The following is a 15,772-nucleotide window of genomic DNA, read 5'->3' as shown; positions in this document are numbered from 1 at the left end:
TTTTCTGCCCTGGGGTGGGGTGGGGGGGTGCATGATCTCCCTTCTTCTGAATGTTATACTTCAGTGTCTTCAGTAGTAGATAGTAGTGACAATTACCCTATGAAGCCTGGAGCTTTTCCAATGTAATACTGGTGTAAGAGCACAGTCTGCTAATTAGGTCTAGATCCAAAAGATGGGTCAAGGCCTGCAATGCAAATTTCCTAGGGGACCTGTTGGGGGAAGAACCTTTGTCCATCACAAACATGGTCCTCAAAGCCAGGGGAGTGGCCAGGGGGAAGGGAACTCCCAGATCAGGAGTTCCTTCAGCCCTGCCCCGGTTTTTGCCAGGTAGCTGGTACATCAGGTACTTCCTGACCTTTTGATATGGATCTATCTCGGGGTCCAGGCCTGGACCCTCGAAGAAAATCAGTTGCTTCTTGTAATAGATCAGCTCCTTTCTAAAGGTGCTGAGAGTTTCTTCAAAAATGTATATTAGATTGGGGCTGCTAAAGTACTTGCAAGTGACTGCCCACCTGCTCTGGCAGGTGTTTGAGTTGTGCCCAAAGTGGCGTGGGTGCCCGTGAGTCATCCCCTGACCCTGGGCAGTCCAGTGGAATCATTGGCTGAAGTTCCTAGCGGACCTGAAATTCATAGATTTTTGGGAGCAATATTTATAGAAAATAGTAATCTGAGTGTTTTAATTAAACCAGATGGCTGATAATCTTACTTGAGAATCTCATTTATTCATTTCTGTTTTAGGTGCCTGTCCTTAAAGACTCTAATGGGAGAGGCAACTTATCTGAAGGTGGAACATAAAGTTTCAGTACAATGTGGCATTACAATGAGAGGGATTGTACCTACAGATGCTAAAACCTTATAGATCCTTTAAAGTTTATTGGTCAGAAATAGTTGGCTATACTAATCAAAGGCTAATTAATTTTTTTGTGTTTTTAATAGCAAACATTAATAAAAATATTTTTATTGTTGCCCCTAATATTTGTAGAATGATGTCATTAAACAATAACAATAAATGAAAGGAGTCTCAGCAAAATTTTCTCATTGTCAAATATAGCCAAAATGTGATTGTTTTGTAGGAAAAACTGTGATGAAATCTAATTCTAGAACAATAGCGTTGTCCTACAATGTGTATATCCAGAGACAGACATAACTGACTTTAACCAATAAATGTATCAAAAATAAAGAGATACTTAACAACATTAGTGTACTGCTCTTATTAATATATGCAGGGGTTAAATTTCTGTGGGGTTCTCCTGATCGACCGCCGTAACTTCGAGGGCAGATCCTCAGAAAGCCCCGAAGAAGTGGCTTTATGCCATAATACATATACGCCATTTCTCTGGGGTTTCCCCAGCTATCCCACTGACATTATGGTGGATGATCAGGAGAACCCCAGTGGAAATTCAATCCGCAAAGTCTTGACCTGTGACTGTACTTTTACAACATGTTACTACTGCAGGAGATTACAACAGATGATTTAAAGAAGCTTGATGAGGCAACGATCTTCCAGGTAAAGAAATGTATTGTAGAAAGTGTAAAGAGACATTGGGCCAGATTTTGCTCTGAGCAGTGAATGAACGGCACCCACCGTTTGTTAAACTTGCACTTGGCCATAGACTTTTTCACGGCAAGTTCCTCTTATCAGGCGTGCAATCCAGCACGGCATCCTCTCCCGGGTATCTGGGAATGGGTCAATCAACAGTGTCTCTCCTGAACCAATCAGATTGAAGCATGTTAATAAGCAGTGCAGAGTCAGAACCAGGAAGTGCAAGTTGGAATAGTGAATTCAATGTCAAAATGCCGGAAAATGAAATAAAGAGGGGGTGAGGAATATTTAATTAAGAGACAGAGATAAAAGACACAGAAAGAAAAAGTAAAAAAATGTAAATTACTTTTTTTAAAATGTCCAATAAGGGTCGTAAACAGTGAGGAGGATAGTGATAGACTTCAAGAGGGTATAGACAGGCTGGTGGCATGGGCGGACACGTGGCAGATGAAATTTAACGCAGAAAAATACATTTTGGTAGGAAGAATGAGGAGACGCAATATAAACTAAAAGGCACAATTCTAAAAGAGGTACAGAAACAGAGAGATCTGGGGGTATATGTGCACAAATTGTTGAAGGTGGCAGGGCAGGTTAAAAAAGCATACGGGATCCTGGGCTTTATAAATAGATGCATAGAGTACAAAAGTATGGAAATCATGATGAACCTCCATAAAACACTGGTTCGGCCACAACTGGAGCAATGTGTCCAGTTCTGGGCACCGCACTTTAGGAAAGATGTGAAGGCCTTCGAAAGGTTGCAGAAGAGATTTACGAGAATGATTCCAGGAATGAGGGACTTTAGTTGCATGGATAGACTGGAGAAGCTGGGCTTGTTCTCCCTGGAACAGAGAAGGTTGCGAGGAGATTTGATAGAGGTATTCAAAATCATGAAGGGTCTGGACAGAGAAGATAGAAAGTGTTCCCATTGGCGGAAAGGTCAAGGACCAGAGGACATAGATTTAAGGTGGTTGACAAAAGAAACCAAAGGTGACATGAGGAAAAACTTTTTTACACAGCGAGTGGTTAGGATCTGGAATGCACTGCCCGAGGGGGTGGTGGAGGCAGATTCAGTCATGGCCTTCAAAAGGGAACTGGATAAGTACTTGAAAGGAAAAAAATTGCAGAGCTACGGGGAAAGGGTGGGGGAGTGGGACTATCTGGATTGCTCTTGCATACAGCCGGCGCGGACTCAATGGGCCGATTGGCCTCCTTCTGTGCTGTAAACTTTCCACGATTCTAATTAAAACCTGAAGGAATTAGACTCTGCATTTATAAAAGTTAATTTTCAGTGCCAGAGAGGTTGTCTGGCAGTCATTAGGGTTTACCACACCGTTAAAAGTTTGCTTAGACTTAAAAAACTTGACGTACCTTTTTTTGGCGAGATTATTTTGTTTCCATCAGGGCAGTAGAAGAACTTCACACTGTTGCATTAATTTTAATGGTAAGTCAGTCGACGAGATGCAGTTCTGGTAGAGGAACTTCCAGATTTCTGCGTTTAACTGCGCACGTGCGGTTGCCGGAAGTTGCTGTGTCAGATGCACTGAAATAACAGTGAGCCCTGTTAACCTCGCTGTTATTTTCAGAGCAAAATCCAGCCCATTGGATTGTCCAGATCTCTGGCGGAATTGGATTTATTGAATAACAGGATTGCCAATACAAAGGGCACTGCCAGCATAGAGGATGTTTTATCAGAGAGAGTACATTTGTTTTTTTTTACATCGATGTGAAAGGCCCATTACTGCAGGACAGTAAGTTGTGAAGTTGTTTCTCACAAATGACCAAAAAAAATGCACCTATGGGGGTTTGGGGATTGGGATTTAAAATTACAACCCTCAGAGATCTCCAATTTTGGCATCTTGCGCATCCCCAATTTCCAGCGCCCCACTATTAGCGGCCGCACCTTCAGCTGCCTAGGCCCTAAGTTCTGAAATTCCCTCCCTTAATCTCTCTGCCTCTCTACCTCTCTCACCTCCTTTAAGACACTCCTTAAAACCTAGCTCTTTGTCCAAGCCCTGTCCTTTATGTGGTTCGGTGTCAAATTTTGTTTGTTAACGCTCCTGTGAAACACCTTGGGACGTTTTACTACATTAAAGGCGCTATATAAATGCAAGATGTTGTTGATGGGATTTAAAATTACTGCAGTTTCCTGAACATGTATCATTAGGTTGTTGTTCACATATGCGTAATATTATAGTTCAGTAGACGGTGAAAATATCAGAAAATCCCCGTAGGCCTCAGGATGAGAACGGATGGATACGACTTATGTCCCTTAAGCACTGAGCTGACAACTCATGATATAAATCATATTCAAAAATCAAAAAGCCTTAAACTTTCATTGAGCTTTGCTCCCTCTATGAATCTGTTGATCATTGTGAAATTAAGCCATACACACCAGAAGTTCCCATGTTCAATCTCTGAATAGTTCTCAGCAGGAGCACTTCATAAATGAGCTTCCCTTTAGGCTACTGCTCAAGTACTTGTGGGAAAGTTGTCTGATTAGGCAAAAACAAGTAAATATTGGGCAAGCAAGCTTGTAAACTCTAAGCCTGTCACTGTAATTTTCTGACTCCAAGTCGGATGAGCACATCATTAGTGGGTGACATAAAAGAGAACATTAAAGTCTTTTCTTAACATATGAAGAGTAAACAAGACCATAATCCAGGACAAGATTAATTTTTACTTAGAAAAACAAATAAATGGATTTGTTAAAGGCAAATCGTGTCTGACAAATTTGATTGAGTTCTTCGATGAAATAAGGGAGAGGGTTGATGAAGGTAATGCAGTTGATGAAGAAAGTATACAGTATTGTTCCCCAGGGGTCAGTATTAGGACCACTGCTCTTTTCAATATCTATTAATGATCTGGACTTGGGTATAGGGTGCATAATTTCAAAGTTTGCAGTTGGAAATGTAGTGAACTATGAGAAGGATAGTTGCAGACTTCAGGAGAACATAGACAAATTGGTGAAATGGGCAGACACATGGCAGTTTGAATTTAATTCAGAGTTTTCATTTTAATTCAGACCTAGAATACAAGGGGGTAGAAGTTATGTTACAGCAATACAAAGCCCTGGTTAGACCACACCTGGAGTACTGTGTTTAGTTCTGGGCACCGCACCTTAGGAAGGATATATTGGCCTTGGAGGGAGTGCAGCGTAGATTTACTAGAACGATACCTGGACTCCAAGGGTTCAATTACAAGGTGAGATTACACAAACTAGGGTTGTATTCGCTGGAATTTAGAAGATTAAGGGGTGATTTGATCAAAGTTTTCAAGATATTAAGGGGAACTGATAGGGTAGATAGAGAGAAACTACTTGCGCTGATTGGGGAGTCTAGGACTAGGAGACATAGCCTAAAAATTAGAGCCAGGACTTTGAGGAGTGAAGTTAGGAAACACTTCTACAGGCAAAGGGTGGTAGAAGTTTGGAACTCTCTTCTGCAAAAGGCAGTTAATTTTCAATCTGAGATTGATAGATTTTTGTTAACCAAAGGTATCAAGGGATATCGGGCTATGGCGGGTATATGAATATGGAGTTAGGTCACAGATCAGCCATGATCTCACTGAATGTTGGAATCGGATCAAGGGGCTCGAGAGGTGAAATGGCCTACGTTCTTAAGTGTGAAATGATGCATTTTTGGAGGAAGAATGAGGACAGGCAATATAAACGAAATGGTACAATTTTAAAGTGGGTTCAAGAACAGAGAGACCTGGAGTTTTGAATACATGCCTTTGAAGGTGGCAGGACAAGTTGATAAGGCTGTTAAAAAAGCATTTGGGATCTTTGGCTTTATAAATAGAGGCATAGAGTACAAAAGCAAGGAAGTTATGGTAAACCTTTATAATTGACTTGTTAGGCCTCAGCTAGAGTATTGTGACCAATTCTGGGCACAGCACTTTAGGAAGGATGTCAAGTCCTTGGAGAGGGTGCAGAGGAAATTTACCAGAATTATACCATGGATGAGGGACTTCAGTTTTGTGGAGAGACTGGAGAAGCTGGGATTGTTCTCCTTAGAGCAGAGAAGGTTAAGGGGAGATTTAATAGAGGTGTTCAAATTTATGAGGGGTTTTGATAGATTAAATAAGGAGAAACTGTTTAAAGGTCAGGAGGATCGGTAACCTGAGGACAAGGAAGTAAGACAATTGTCAAAAGAAGCAGAGGGGAGATGAGAACAAATGCTTTTAAGCAGCGATTTGTTATGACCTGGTTTGCACTTCCTGAAAGGGTAGTGGAAACAGATTCAATAGTTTCTCTAATCTCTCGACATCCACTTTGGAGCTCAGAAAGATAGATCAGAGTGCTTCCTAAATGGTGAGAAGCTAGGAACTGTGGAGGAGGAGAGAGATTCAGGGGTCCATGTACAGAAATCACTAAAAGCTAGTGGACAGGTACAAAAAATAATTAAAACTTTTAATAGAATGTTGGCCTTTGTTTCAAAGGAGCTGGAATACAAAGGTGTTCAGTTCTGAGCACTGCATCTCAGGAAGGACACACAAAGGGTAGTGGAAATCTGGAACTCTCTCCTCTGAAAAGCTTTTGAGGCGAGGTCAATTGAAAATTTCAAAACTGAGATTGATAGGTTTTTGTTAGGCAAGGTATTAAGGATTATGGAATTAAGGTGGGTAAGTAGAATTAAGACATAGATCAGCCATGATCTAATTGAATGGCAAAACAGGGGCTAAATGGCCTATTCCTGTTCCTATGTTCTTAACTTTCAAAAGGAAATTGAAAATATACTTGACAAAGAAAAAATTGCAGCGCTATGGGGAAAAAGCAGGGGAGTGGGACTAATTGCACAGCTCTTTCAAAGAGCCGGCACAGGCACAATGGGCCGAATGGCTTCTTTCTGTGCTGTATGATTCTATGATAATAAAATTACTATTTACAAGGTGACACTTTGAAGTGTGATGCCTGGGGTGTGATGGTGGGGTCACATGTAGACGCAACCTTTATATGCAGAGAAAAAATCAAATATAATTAAAAGGTATTGTTTTTTCAGTGATAATTACTATATTTGTAGCAGCATGTAAACCAAATAACCCTACTGGGCACCAGAAAGTCTTCTATTTTAAGTATTGAAGTGTATGTTATCACACCCTGCTTAGGGGAAAGAATCACAACAGCCACTAAAATTCTTGTAGGGTTCTGTCCCGGAAAATAGCAGAGATCTGGGGCTCGATTTTCGCGTCGTGTTTCCGGCGGGTTTCCAGCGGGGTGGCCCCGAAAATCCCGATATCTGGTCACGTGACCGGATCGCGACGAAATCCCGGCCACTTCCGGGTACCGCGCTGACGTGCGGGGCTGCGCGCGCAAGCCCCGCTGGTGGGAATCCCGCAGGCAATTAAAGCCAGCGGGGTTCCACTTGAGTGTACTTACCTTGCTCGTTGAGGTCATTTAATGAGCTGAAGCAGCTGTCAAAAGAGGAAGTGTGGGATTTTAGGTTCAAGGCAGTGAGTTTCACACACTGGGGGAAACAGTCTCTCTCCAACCAGGCGTGTTGCAGCCAGCAGCCTGTGGCAGGTGCCAAGGTGCACTCCACGGGGGAGAGCCCTCACCCACGCAGGAGGCCACCGCGTCACATAGGGCAACCCCTGCCCTCCACCACCCCCCGCCAAGCCAGAGGACAGACCGACACGAAACCGCAGCCCCAGTCCGAGGAACCACCCACCTACCCTGCACAACCCCTCAGACCAACACCTGCCAGATGGGTGGTGCGTTGACATCCTCGGAGGACGAACAGCATGACCAGCCCCAGCAGCCTCGCAGTCCACGCCGTCCGCCTTGGAGACGTGGAGCCCCCCAACACGGTGCGGTGGCACACCCACCTGCACAGCAGGAGGGAGGGCAACCGCAGAGAGAGATGCGTCGCAGGAGGCACTACCCTCCGCACAGGGTGTACAGAGCGAGGCTCAGCTTCATGGACCTCTCCGAGGAGCAGTGCATACGTCGGCTCAGAGTCAATCGCCAGGTAGTCGCCGACATCTGCAGCCTCCTTAACGACGAGCTGCTCCCTGATGGACCAAGCAGCATCTTCTTACCTGTCGCCGTCAAAGTCACCACTGCCCTCAACTTCTTCGCATCCGGTTCCTTCCAGGGTGCCACCGGGCACATCACCGGGGTCTGTCAGTCCTCTGCACACAAGTGCATAAGGCAGGTCACCGATGGGTTGTTCCGCAGGGCCTCGCACTACATCAACTTCGCCATGGACGAGCGCAGCCAGATAGAGAGGGCGGTTGGATTCCATGCCATGGCTGGCTTCCCACGGGTACAGGGTGTAATCGACTGCACCCACATCGCAATACGGGCACCTCCGCATGAGCCAGGGCTGTTCATCAACAGGAAGGGGTATCACTCCATGAACGCCCAGCTCATCTGTGACCACCGCCAGAGATTCCAACACGTGTGCACCAGATATCCCGGCAGCTGCCACGATGCCTTCGTCCTCAGGGAGTCCGCCGTCCCACCCATCCTGCAGGCACCCAACGCCGGCAACGGCTGGCTCCTCGGCGACAAGGGGTATCCCCTACACACGTGGCTCATGACGCCTCTGAGGAACCCCATCACCGAGCCGGAGCGTCGGTACAATGACAGCCACACTGCTACCAGGTCTACAACTGAGCACACCATTCAGAGTGGGACAAATCATAGTTGTCTGCTGTGCCCTGCACAACATGGCCCAACAGAGAGGGGTGCCGCTGGAGGAGGCCCCATCCACACCCGCCACCCACATTGAGGACGGCGAGGGCGAGGAGGAGGAGGAGGAGGAGGAGGAGGAGGCGGAGGAGGAGGACGCGCCAGAGGATAGTGGACGACCCATGCGCTGAACCACGACTCACCGGGATGGTCGCGGGCCAGGGAGGCACTCATATGTCAACGGTTCTCCTAGAGTCAGACAGTGCGAGGCGCTCACATCTCCTCACCTGCACATGCGAGCGGCCATACCAGCCCCCTCCACTGAAGACTGTTGCCAGTACTCCTGCACCCACAGCAGTGTGCCCAATGGGCGGCAGCAGGTGTTTGCCGTCATGATGGCCTCCACGGAACGCACCTATTGCACAGGCCGCGGAAGAATTGACGAGAGGTGGCAGGAGTGGTGAGAATAGAGTATTTAATATGTACAATGTGACATGATATAAAAAAACAAATGTACAAATTAATAGACACCCTGGTGCATTCCCTTTGTGCTTATAACGCCTTTGGATTTCTTTTGTGGGTACCCCTACGTGGTGCTACCCCTGTGGCTCCAGCAGAGGTAGTGGCAGATTGCTCGTGTTCTCGCCTTGACCGGGTAGATGCTTTTGGCGGACGGCCCCTGGGTTTCGGTGCCCGTGACGGCACCTCCACAGACTGCTCCTCCTGCACCGGGGCAGGGGCAGACTCGGCCACCTGGAGAGGAGGCACCATTGCGGGTACTGGTTGAGAGGTGGGCAACGGGTGGGACGAGGGGGCGCCTTGAGAAGCGTCCCCGCTTCCATGTCCCCGGTCACCATCATCCCTCTCGTGGCCTCGGCCCACATCACCCCTTCCACCCTGCTGGACGACAGTTTGGATGGCATGTGTGAGGCCTTGCAAGGCCACCCCTAGTGTATCCGTCAGTCTGTTGATGGCGGCGGAATGTTGCTCACCCTGAATCCGTACAGACGTTGTCAGGGCCTGCAAGGACTCGATCTGGAGCTGTGCGTGACGCTCGAGGGAAGCTAGCCTGTCCTCCACCGCAGACGCTCCCGCACCTACCCGCGACACTATGTCGCCGATACCCTCCTGTACCTGCGCCACCAATGCCCGCATGCAGGAGTTGGACTCCTCCATCGCCTGCGCAATTGTGGACAATGCGCACGGCACCTCTCCCAGTACCTCAGCAATTAGCTGGTGCCCCTCGACGACTCTCCTTTTCACTGGTGGCCCCCTGGGTTCAGCATCTGGGTCCGGCTGAGCAGAGCCTGGAGATGAGTGCTCCCACCGACGCGGACCCTCCGCGGCTGCCCCTGCCACCAGGGTCTGCTCATGCTCACTCGTGCGCGGTGACTCACCAAGTGCTACCCCAACTAGTTGGCGAGGGGGACCCACCGAGGTGCGTGTCTCTGCGCTGGTGGATGGTTGGCTCTGATGTGACGATGCACCCTCAGAGACCGCCATGTCCTCTGAGGAATCGCCCTCCTCGATCGCTTCACTCGCAGACGGCCCTGCAAGAGAACAGAGGGCACTATGAGGCATGTGCACAAACGTTACGGTGCGCCTGATGGCAGGTGATGATACGGTCACTCGCGATCATGGGTGTTGAGTGTCAGCTTTCCCTTACCGACCGTTTCGGCAGCGACACACTGGCCATCAGCCACCGACAGGCAATGTCGCGTGCGGGCGAGGTCGAGCGCCTCCACCTCGGCGTCGGTGAGCTCTACCACTTGCAGCGGGCCACCTCCGGTGCGTGCCCTTTCACGGTTGTTCTTGCTCCTCTTCTCCTGTCAAGGCAAAACACAGATGTGTGAGTGGGTGCGTATTGCATTGTGAGACGCATCGAGCATCGGTGTGGTTGGGTTGAGCGTGGCACAGGTGGATGGGAGGATGCGTGTGCCATGTGCCCATCCCATTGCATGGGGATTGGGGTGTGTGATAGTGTTCGGGTGGGGACAGGGCCGGTGGGTACTTGCGGGCACGGCGAGGATGGTGAGTGAGTGGCTGTGAGGATTGCTGCGGGAGCGCTGTGGTGGCTCTGCAGGAGGGGTTGTGATCTGTTTGGCGTGATGGTGGGGACGGGCTGTGGGAGGGTGCGTTGGTGTACTCACCTTGCCAGACCTAGTCAGGTCATTGAAGCGCTTGCGGCACTGCTCCCAAGTCCTTGGGGTGTTGCCCCTGCTGCTCACCTCCGCCGCCACCTCTGCCCATGCCTTCCTGGTGGCGGCGGCAGGGCACTTGCGTCCATCCTCCGGGAAGAGCGTGTCCCTCCTCCTCCTCACGCCCTCCAGCATCAGCTGCAGCGCAAGGTCGGAAAAACGGGGCGCAGCCTTTCCCCTTGGCTGAGCCATCGTCAACAGCCTAATGATTGCAGCAGGAGGGGCTTTGGGAGACTGCCCCTTTAAGTGGAGCTCCTACATCGCGTCGACGGCACTGCGCATGCGCAGCCGGCCGGCACGCAGCTGGGGAGCGGAGAACCCGGAAGCAGGGCTTAATCTGTTCAATTATCCCGCGATCGCGTGGGGGACGCACGCAATTAGCCATCCGCGTTTTCCACGCTCCCGGAGGACCACCCGCTGGGAACCCGGAGGCCTGCTAAATTCGAGCCCCAGGTTGCACCAGGTACCAGCACATTCTTCACCCTTCACACTCTTAAAGCAACACTTCCAGCCATCCCCCTCAGCACCACATCAGTGCAGGCTGTCCAGGAGCACCCTCCAGAGATGCAGTCAGCAGAGGCTCCATCCAGGAGCCAGCTGCCATGAAACAAGGGCCACCCATGACCCTTCTGTATAGCATGAGGAGCCAACCACTTCCCAATTAGGGCCCTAAAGTGGCACCTAGAAGAAACAAGTGAATAGATGCCATGAGACGAAGGCCACCTCAGTCTTATTATCCTTCAGAACAACATGAGGAGCAAACCATCTCCTGCAGCATCAGATCCTGAAAGCCCTGAGAGGCAGCAGCATGCATCGTGGCTGCCATGGTCTGGAAGCCAGTATGCAGGATGCTGTCTATTTCCTACAGCACATCAGTGACTACACTTAAAAATAAAGCACTTAATTGACTGTAAAGTGCTTTGGGACATCCTGAGGTTGTGAAAGGCACCATATAAATGCAAGTCTTTCTTTTTTTCTTTGCCCAATACTGACGCCACAGCTTCATTCTGTGCTTCAGTGGAGATGGAGACACTGACTGGTCCATGGCTGCCTCTTAGTTAGAGGTCTGCTGCAGATTCCAATGAAGCTGCTGCACACTCCACTAATGTCTACAATGAAGACCAAAACTTCTCCGATGTTGCTGCAAATGAAAGCTGTGGACATGAGTCACTCCTATCAGTTGCCACATGTCCTCGGAGCCTGCATGTAGCTATGATATTCCTTGAACATTCTTCTTTTCAGGCAAGTACCTATAGGTTCTGGGTGCCATAACACAAAAGCAAAGGGAAGCTTTCTTCTCAGCCTCTGCTGGCAATGTGGCACATACTCACCCACTCCCTAATTCTCAAGCTTCTTTGTGCCTTGTGAATCACCCAGTGTCACTTCCTCAATAACACTATCAAGCCTCAACTGGGTGAAAGTATCTGAGCTGGAGCATGGGTGTGAAAAGCAAGTAATGCAGGTGGTGAGTTCAAGGGGGTTGGGGCAGAGGAACACCGGGCAGGAGGTCTCTGCAGGAACTCATGGATGGGCTTGAACTGATTTTATCTCCTTTATCTCATCTCCATTTTCATCATCATTCTCCTCCTTATTTGCAGAAGGAAGGAGTTGTGTTTCTGTTCCTCCCTCATCATAAGAACATAAGAACATAAGAAATAGGAGCAGGAGTAGGCCAATCGGCCCCTCGAGCCTGCTCCGCCATTCAATAAGATCATGGCTGATCTGATCCTAACCTCAAATCTAAATTCATGTCCAATTTCCTGCCCGCTCCCCATAACCCCTAATCATCATCATCTTCCCCCTTCTGTTGCTGTAGTGGAAATGCAGGAAAGAAAGGTACAAGCTAAAAATGGGTGAGCATTACCTGCTGGAATATGGAGACAGAGAAGGGGTGGAAACTTGAGGCTGTGTGGTTCTTCACAGGCGAAAACATAGGTTTTCAGTTACTAACCTGGCATTGGCACTATAACACTCAAACTTTGTCCTCCCACGGCAAGAGCAGACTGCATCCCTATGCTTCATAGTGCATGAGATGTTTCAGGAACACTGGGCAGGAGATCTCTGCAGAAACTCATAGATGGGCTTTACTCTGGGGATCTGGATCATGAGATGCCCCCTCCAGTGGCCTGCTTTTCGCAAGCATTGTACACAATTTTCTGTTGCAACAAATTTGAGTAAATTAGGTGAAGGCCAGCAATTGGCATTGGACAGCTTGTGTAAGAGCTGTGGTGATATCATCCTGTTAAAGTAGCAGAAGGGGTTTTAAGCTTTGTGCATGCAAATAATTGCTGTTAGGGAACACATAGGAACAGGAGTAGGCCATTCAGCCCCTTGAGCTTGTTCTGCCATTCACTTAGATCATGGCTGAGCTGTACCTCAACTCAATTACCGCCCCATCAGTCTACTCTCAATCATCAGCAAAGTGATGGAAGGTGTCGTTGACAGTGCTATCAAGCGGCACTTACTCACCAATAACCTGCTCACCGATGCTCAGTTTGGGTTCCGCCAGGACCATTCGGCTCTGGAGCTCGCAACAGCATGCCAGGAGCAGCACCAGGCGTACCTAAAAATGAGGTGCCAACCTGGTGAAGCTACAACTCAGGACTACATGCATGCTAAACAGCGGAAGCAACATGCGATAGACAGGGCTAAGCGATTCCACAACCAACGGATCAGATCAAAGCTCTGCAGTCCTGCCACATCCAGTCGTGAATGGTGGTGGACAATTAAACAACTAATGGGAGGAGGAGGCTCTGTAAACATCCCCATCCTCAATGATGGCGGAGTCCAGCACGTGAGTGCAAAAGACAAGGCTGAAGCGTTTGCAACCATCTTCAGCCAGAAGTGCCGAGTGGATGATCCATCTCGGCCTCCTCCCGATATCCCCACCATCACAGAAGCCAGTCTTCAGCCAATTCGATTCACTCCATATGATATCAAGAAACGGCTGAGTGCACTAGATACAGCAAAGGTTATGTGCCCCGACAACATCCCAGCTGTAGTGCTGAAGACACGTGCTCCAGAACTAGCTGCGCCTCTAGCCAAGCTGTTCCAGTACAGCTACAGCACTGGCATCTACCCGACAATGTGGAAAATTGCCCAGGTATGTCCTGTCCACAAAAAGCAGGACAAATCCAGGAATTTTCACCAGGATGTTACCAGGGCTGGAGCGCTTCAGCTATGAAGAGAGACTGGGAAGATTGGGTTTGTTTTCCTTGGAGCAGAGGAGGCTGAGGGGGGACATGATTGAGGTGTACAAAATCATGAGGGGCACAGATAGGATGGATACTAAGGAGCTTTTTCCCTTCGTTGAGGGTTCTATAACAAGGGGACATAGATTCAAGGTAAAAGGCGGGAGGTTTAGAGGGGATTTGAGAAAGAACTTTTTCACCCAGAGGGTGGTTGGAGTCTGGAACTCACTGCCTGAAAGGGTTGTGGAGACAGGAACCCTCACAACACTCAAGAAGCATTTGGATGAGCACTTGAAATGCCATAGCATACAAGGCTACGGACCAAATGCTGGAATATGGGATTAGAGTAGACAGGGCTTGATGGCCGGCGCGGACACGATGGGCCGAAGGGCCTCTATCCATGCTGTATAACTCTATGACTCTCTACTCTCTATGACTCTAAATCCAATCCAGCCAATTACCGCCCCATCAGTCTACTCTCAATCATCAGTAAAGTGATGGAAGGTGTTGTCGACAGTGCTATCAAGCGGCACTTACTCACCAATAACCTGCTCACCAATGCTCAATTTGGGTTCCGCCAAACTCGGCCCCAGACCTCATTACAGTCTTGGTCCAAACATGGACAAAAGAGCTGAATTCCAGAGGTGAGGTGAGAGTGACTGCCCTTGACATCAAGGCAGCATTTGACCGAGTGTGGCACCAAGGAGCCCTAGTAAAATTGAAGTCAATGGGAATCAGGGGGAAAGCTCTCCAGTGGCTGGAGTCATACCTAGCACAAAGGAAGATGTTAGTGGTTGTTGGAGGCCAATCATCTCAGACCCAGGACATTGCTGCAGGAGTTCCTCAAGGCAGTGTCCTAGGCCCAACCATCTTCAGCCGCTTCATCAATGACCTTCCCTCCATCATAAGTTCAGAAATAGGGATGTTCAGTTCCATTCGCAACCCCTCAGATAATGAAGCTGTCCGAGCCCGCATGCAGCAAGACCTGGACAACATCCAGGCTTGGGCTCTTAAGTGGCAATCAACATTCGCGTCAGACAAGTGCCAGGCAATGACCATCTCCAACAAGAGAGAGTCTAACCACCTCCCCTTTGACATTCAACGGCATTACCATCGCCGAATCCCCCACCATCAACATCCTAGGGGTCACCATTGACCAGAAACTTAACTGGACTAGCCATATAAATACTGTGGCTACAAGAGCAGGTCAGAGGCTGTGTATTCTGCGGCGGGTGACTCACCTCCTGACTCCCCAAAGCCTTTCCACCATCTACAAGGCACAAGTCAGGAGTGTGATGGAATACTCTCCCAGGGGGATAGAATATAAAAACAGGGAGGTATTGCTGCAGTTATATAAGGTATTGGTGAGACCGCACCTGGAATACCGCATACAGTTTTGGTGTCCATACTTAAGAAAAGACATACTCGCTCTCGAGGCAGTACAAAGAAGGTTCACTCGGTTAATCCCGGGGATGAGCGGGTGGACATATGGTGAGAGGTTGAGTAGATTGGGACTCTACTCATTGGAGTTCAGAAGAATGAGAGGCGATCTTATTGAAACATACAAGATTGTGAAGGGGCTTGATCGGGTGGATGCGGTAAGGATGTTCCCAAGGTTGGGTGAAACTAGAACTAGGGGGCATAATCTTAGAATAAGGGGCTGCTCTTTCAAAACTGAGATGAGGAAAAACTTCTTCACTCAGAGGGTAGTAGGTCTGTGGAATTTGCTGCCCCAGGAAGTTGTGGAAGCTACATCATTAAATAAATTTAAAACAGAAATAGACAGTTTCCTAGAAATAAAGGGAATTAGGGGTTACGGGGAGCGGGCAGGAAATTGGACATGAATTTAGATTTGAGGTTAGGATCAGATCAGCCATGATCTTATTGAATGGCGCAGCAGGCTCGAGGGGCCGATTGGCCTACTCCTGCTCCTATTTCTTATGTTCTTATGTTCTTATCCTTCCTTAGATAAGGAGACCAAAACTGTACACAGTACTGCAGGTGTGGTCTCTCCAGGATCCTGTATAATTGCAGCAAGACCTCCTTACTCTTGTACTCCAACCCCCTTACAATAAAGGCTGACATACCATTAGGAATAATTGCTTGCTGTGCCTGCATGTTAACTTTCTGTGATTCGTGTACAAGGACACCTAAATCCCTCTGACTACCAACATTTCTTAGTCTCTCACCTTTTAAAAAATATTCT

At 48.4% G+C, this 15,772-nt stretch overlaps 1 protein-coding gene across 2 annotated transcripts in view; it reads left to right on the top strand.

Moving 5' to 3' along the window:
• rbp4l (retinol binding protein 4, like) overlaps positions 1–1,196 on the top strand; it is a 138,754-nt gene extending 137,558 nt beyond the window's left edge. For both annotated transcript variants that reach the window (XM_067993028.1, XM_067993036.1), the window contains exon 6: positions 739–1,196. In XM_067993028.1, coding sequence (XP_067849129.1) covers positions 739–752 — 14 coding nt within the window. In that variant the 3' untranslated portion in view covers positions 753–1,196. The remainder of the gene's footprint in view (positions 1–738) is intronic.
• The last annotated feature ends 14,576 nt before the right edge of the window (positions 1,197–15,772 follow it).

This window comes from Heptranchias perlo, chromosome 1, assembly GCF_035084215.1.
Source record: "Heptranchias perlo isolate sHepPer1 chromosome 1, sHepPer1.hap1, whole genome shotgun sequence".
NCBI classification, from domain to species: Eukaryota; Metazoa; Chordata; class Chondrichthyes; order Hexanchiformes; family Hexanchidae; genus Heptranchias; species Heptranchias perlo.
This window is presented reverse-complemented; position numbering and strand designations above follow the sequence as displayed.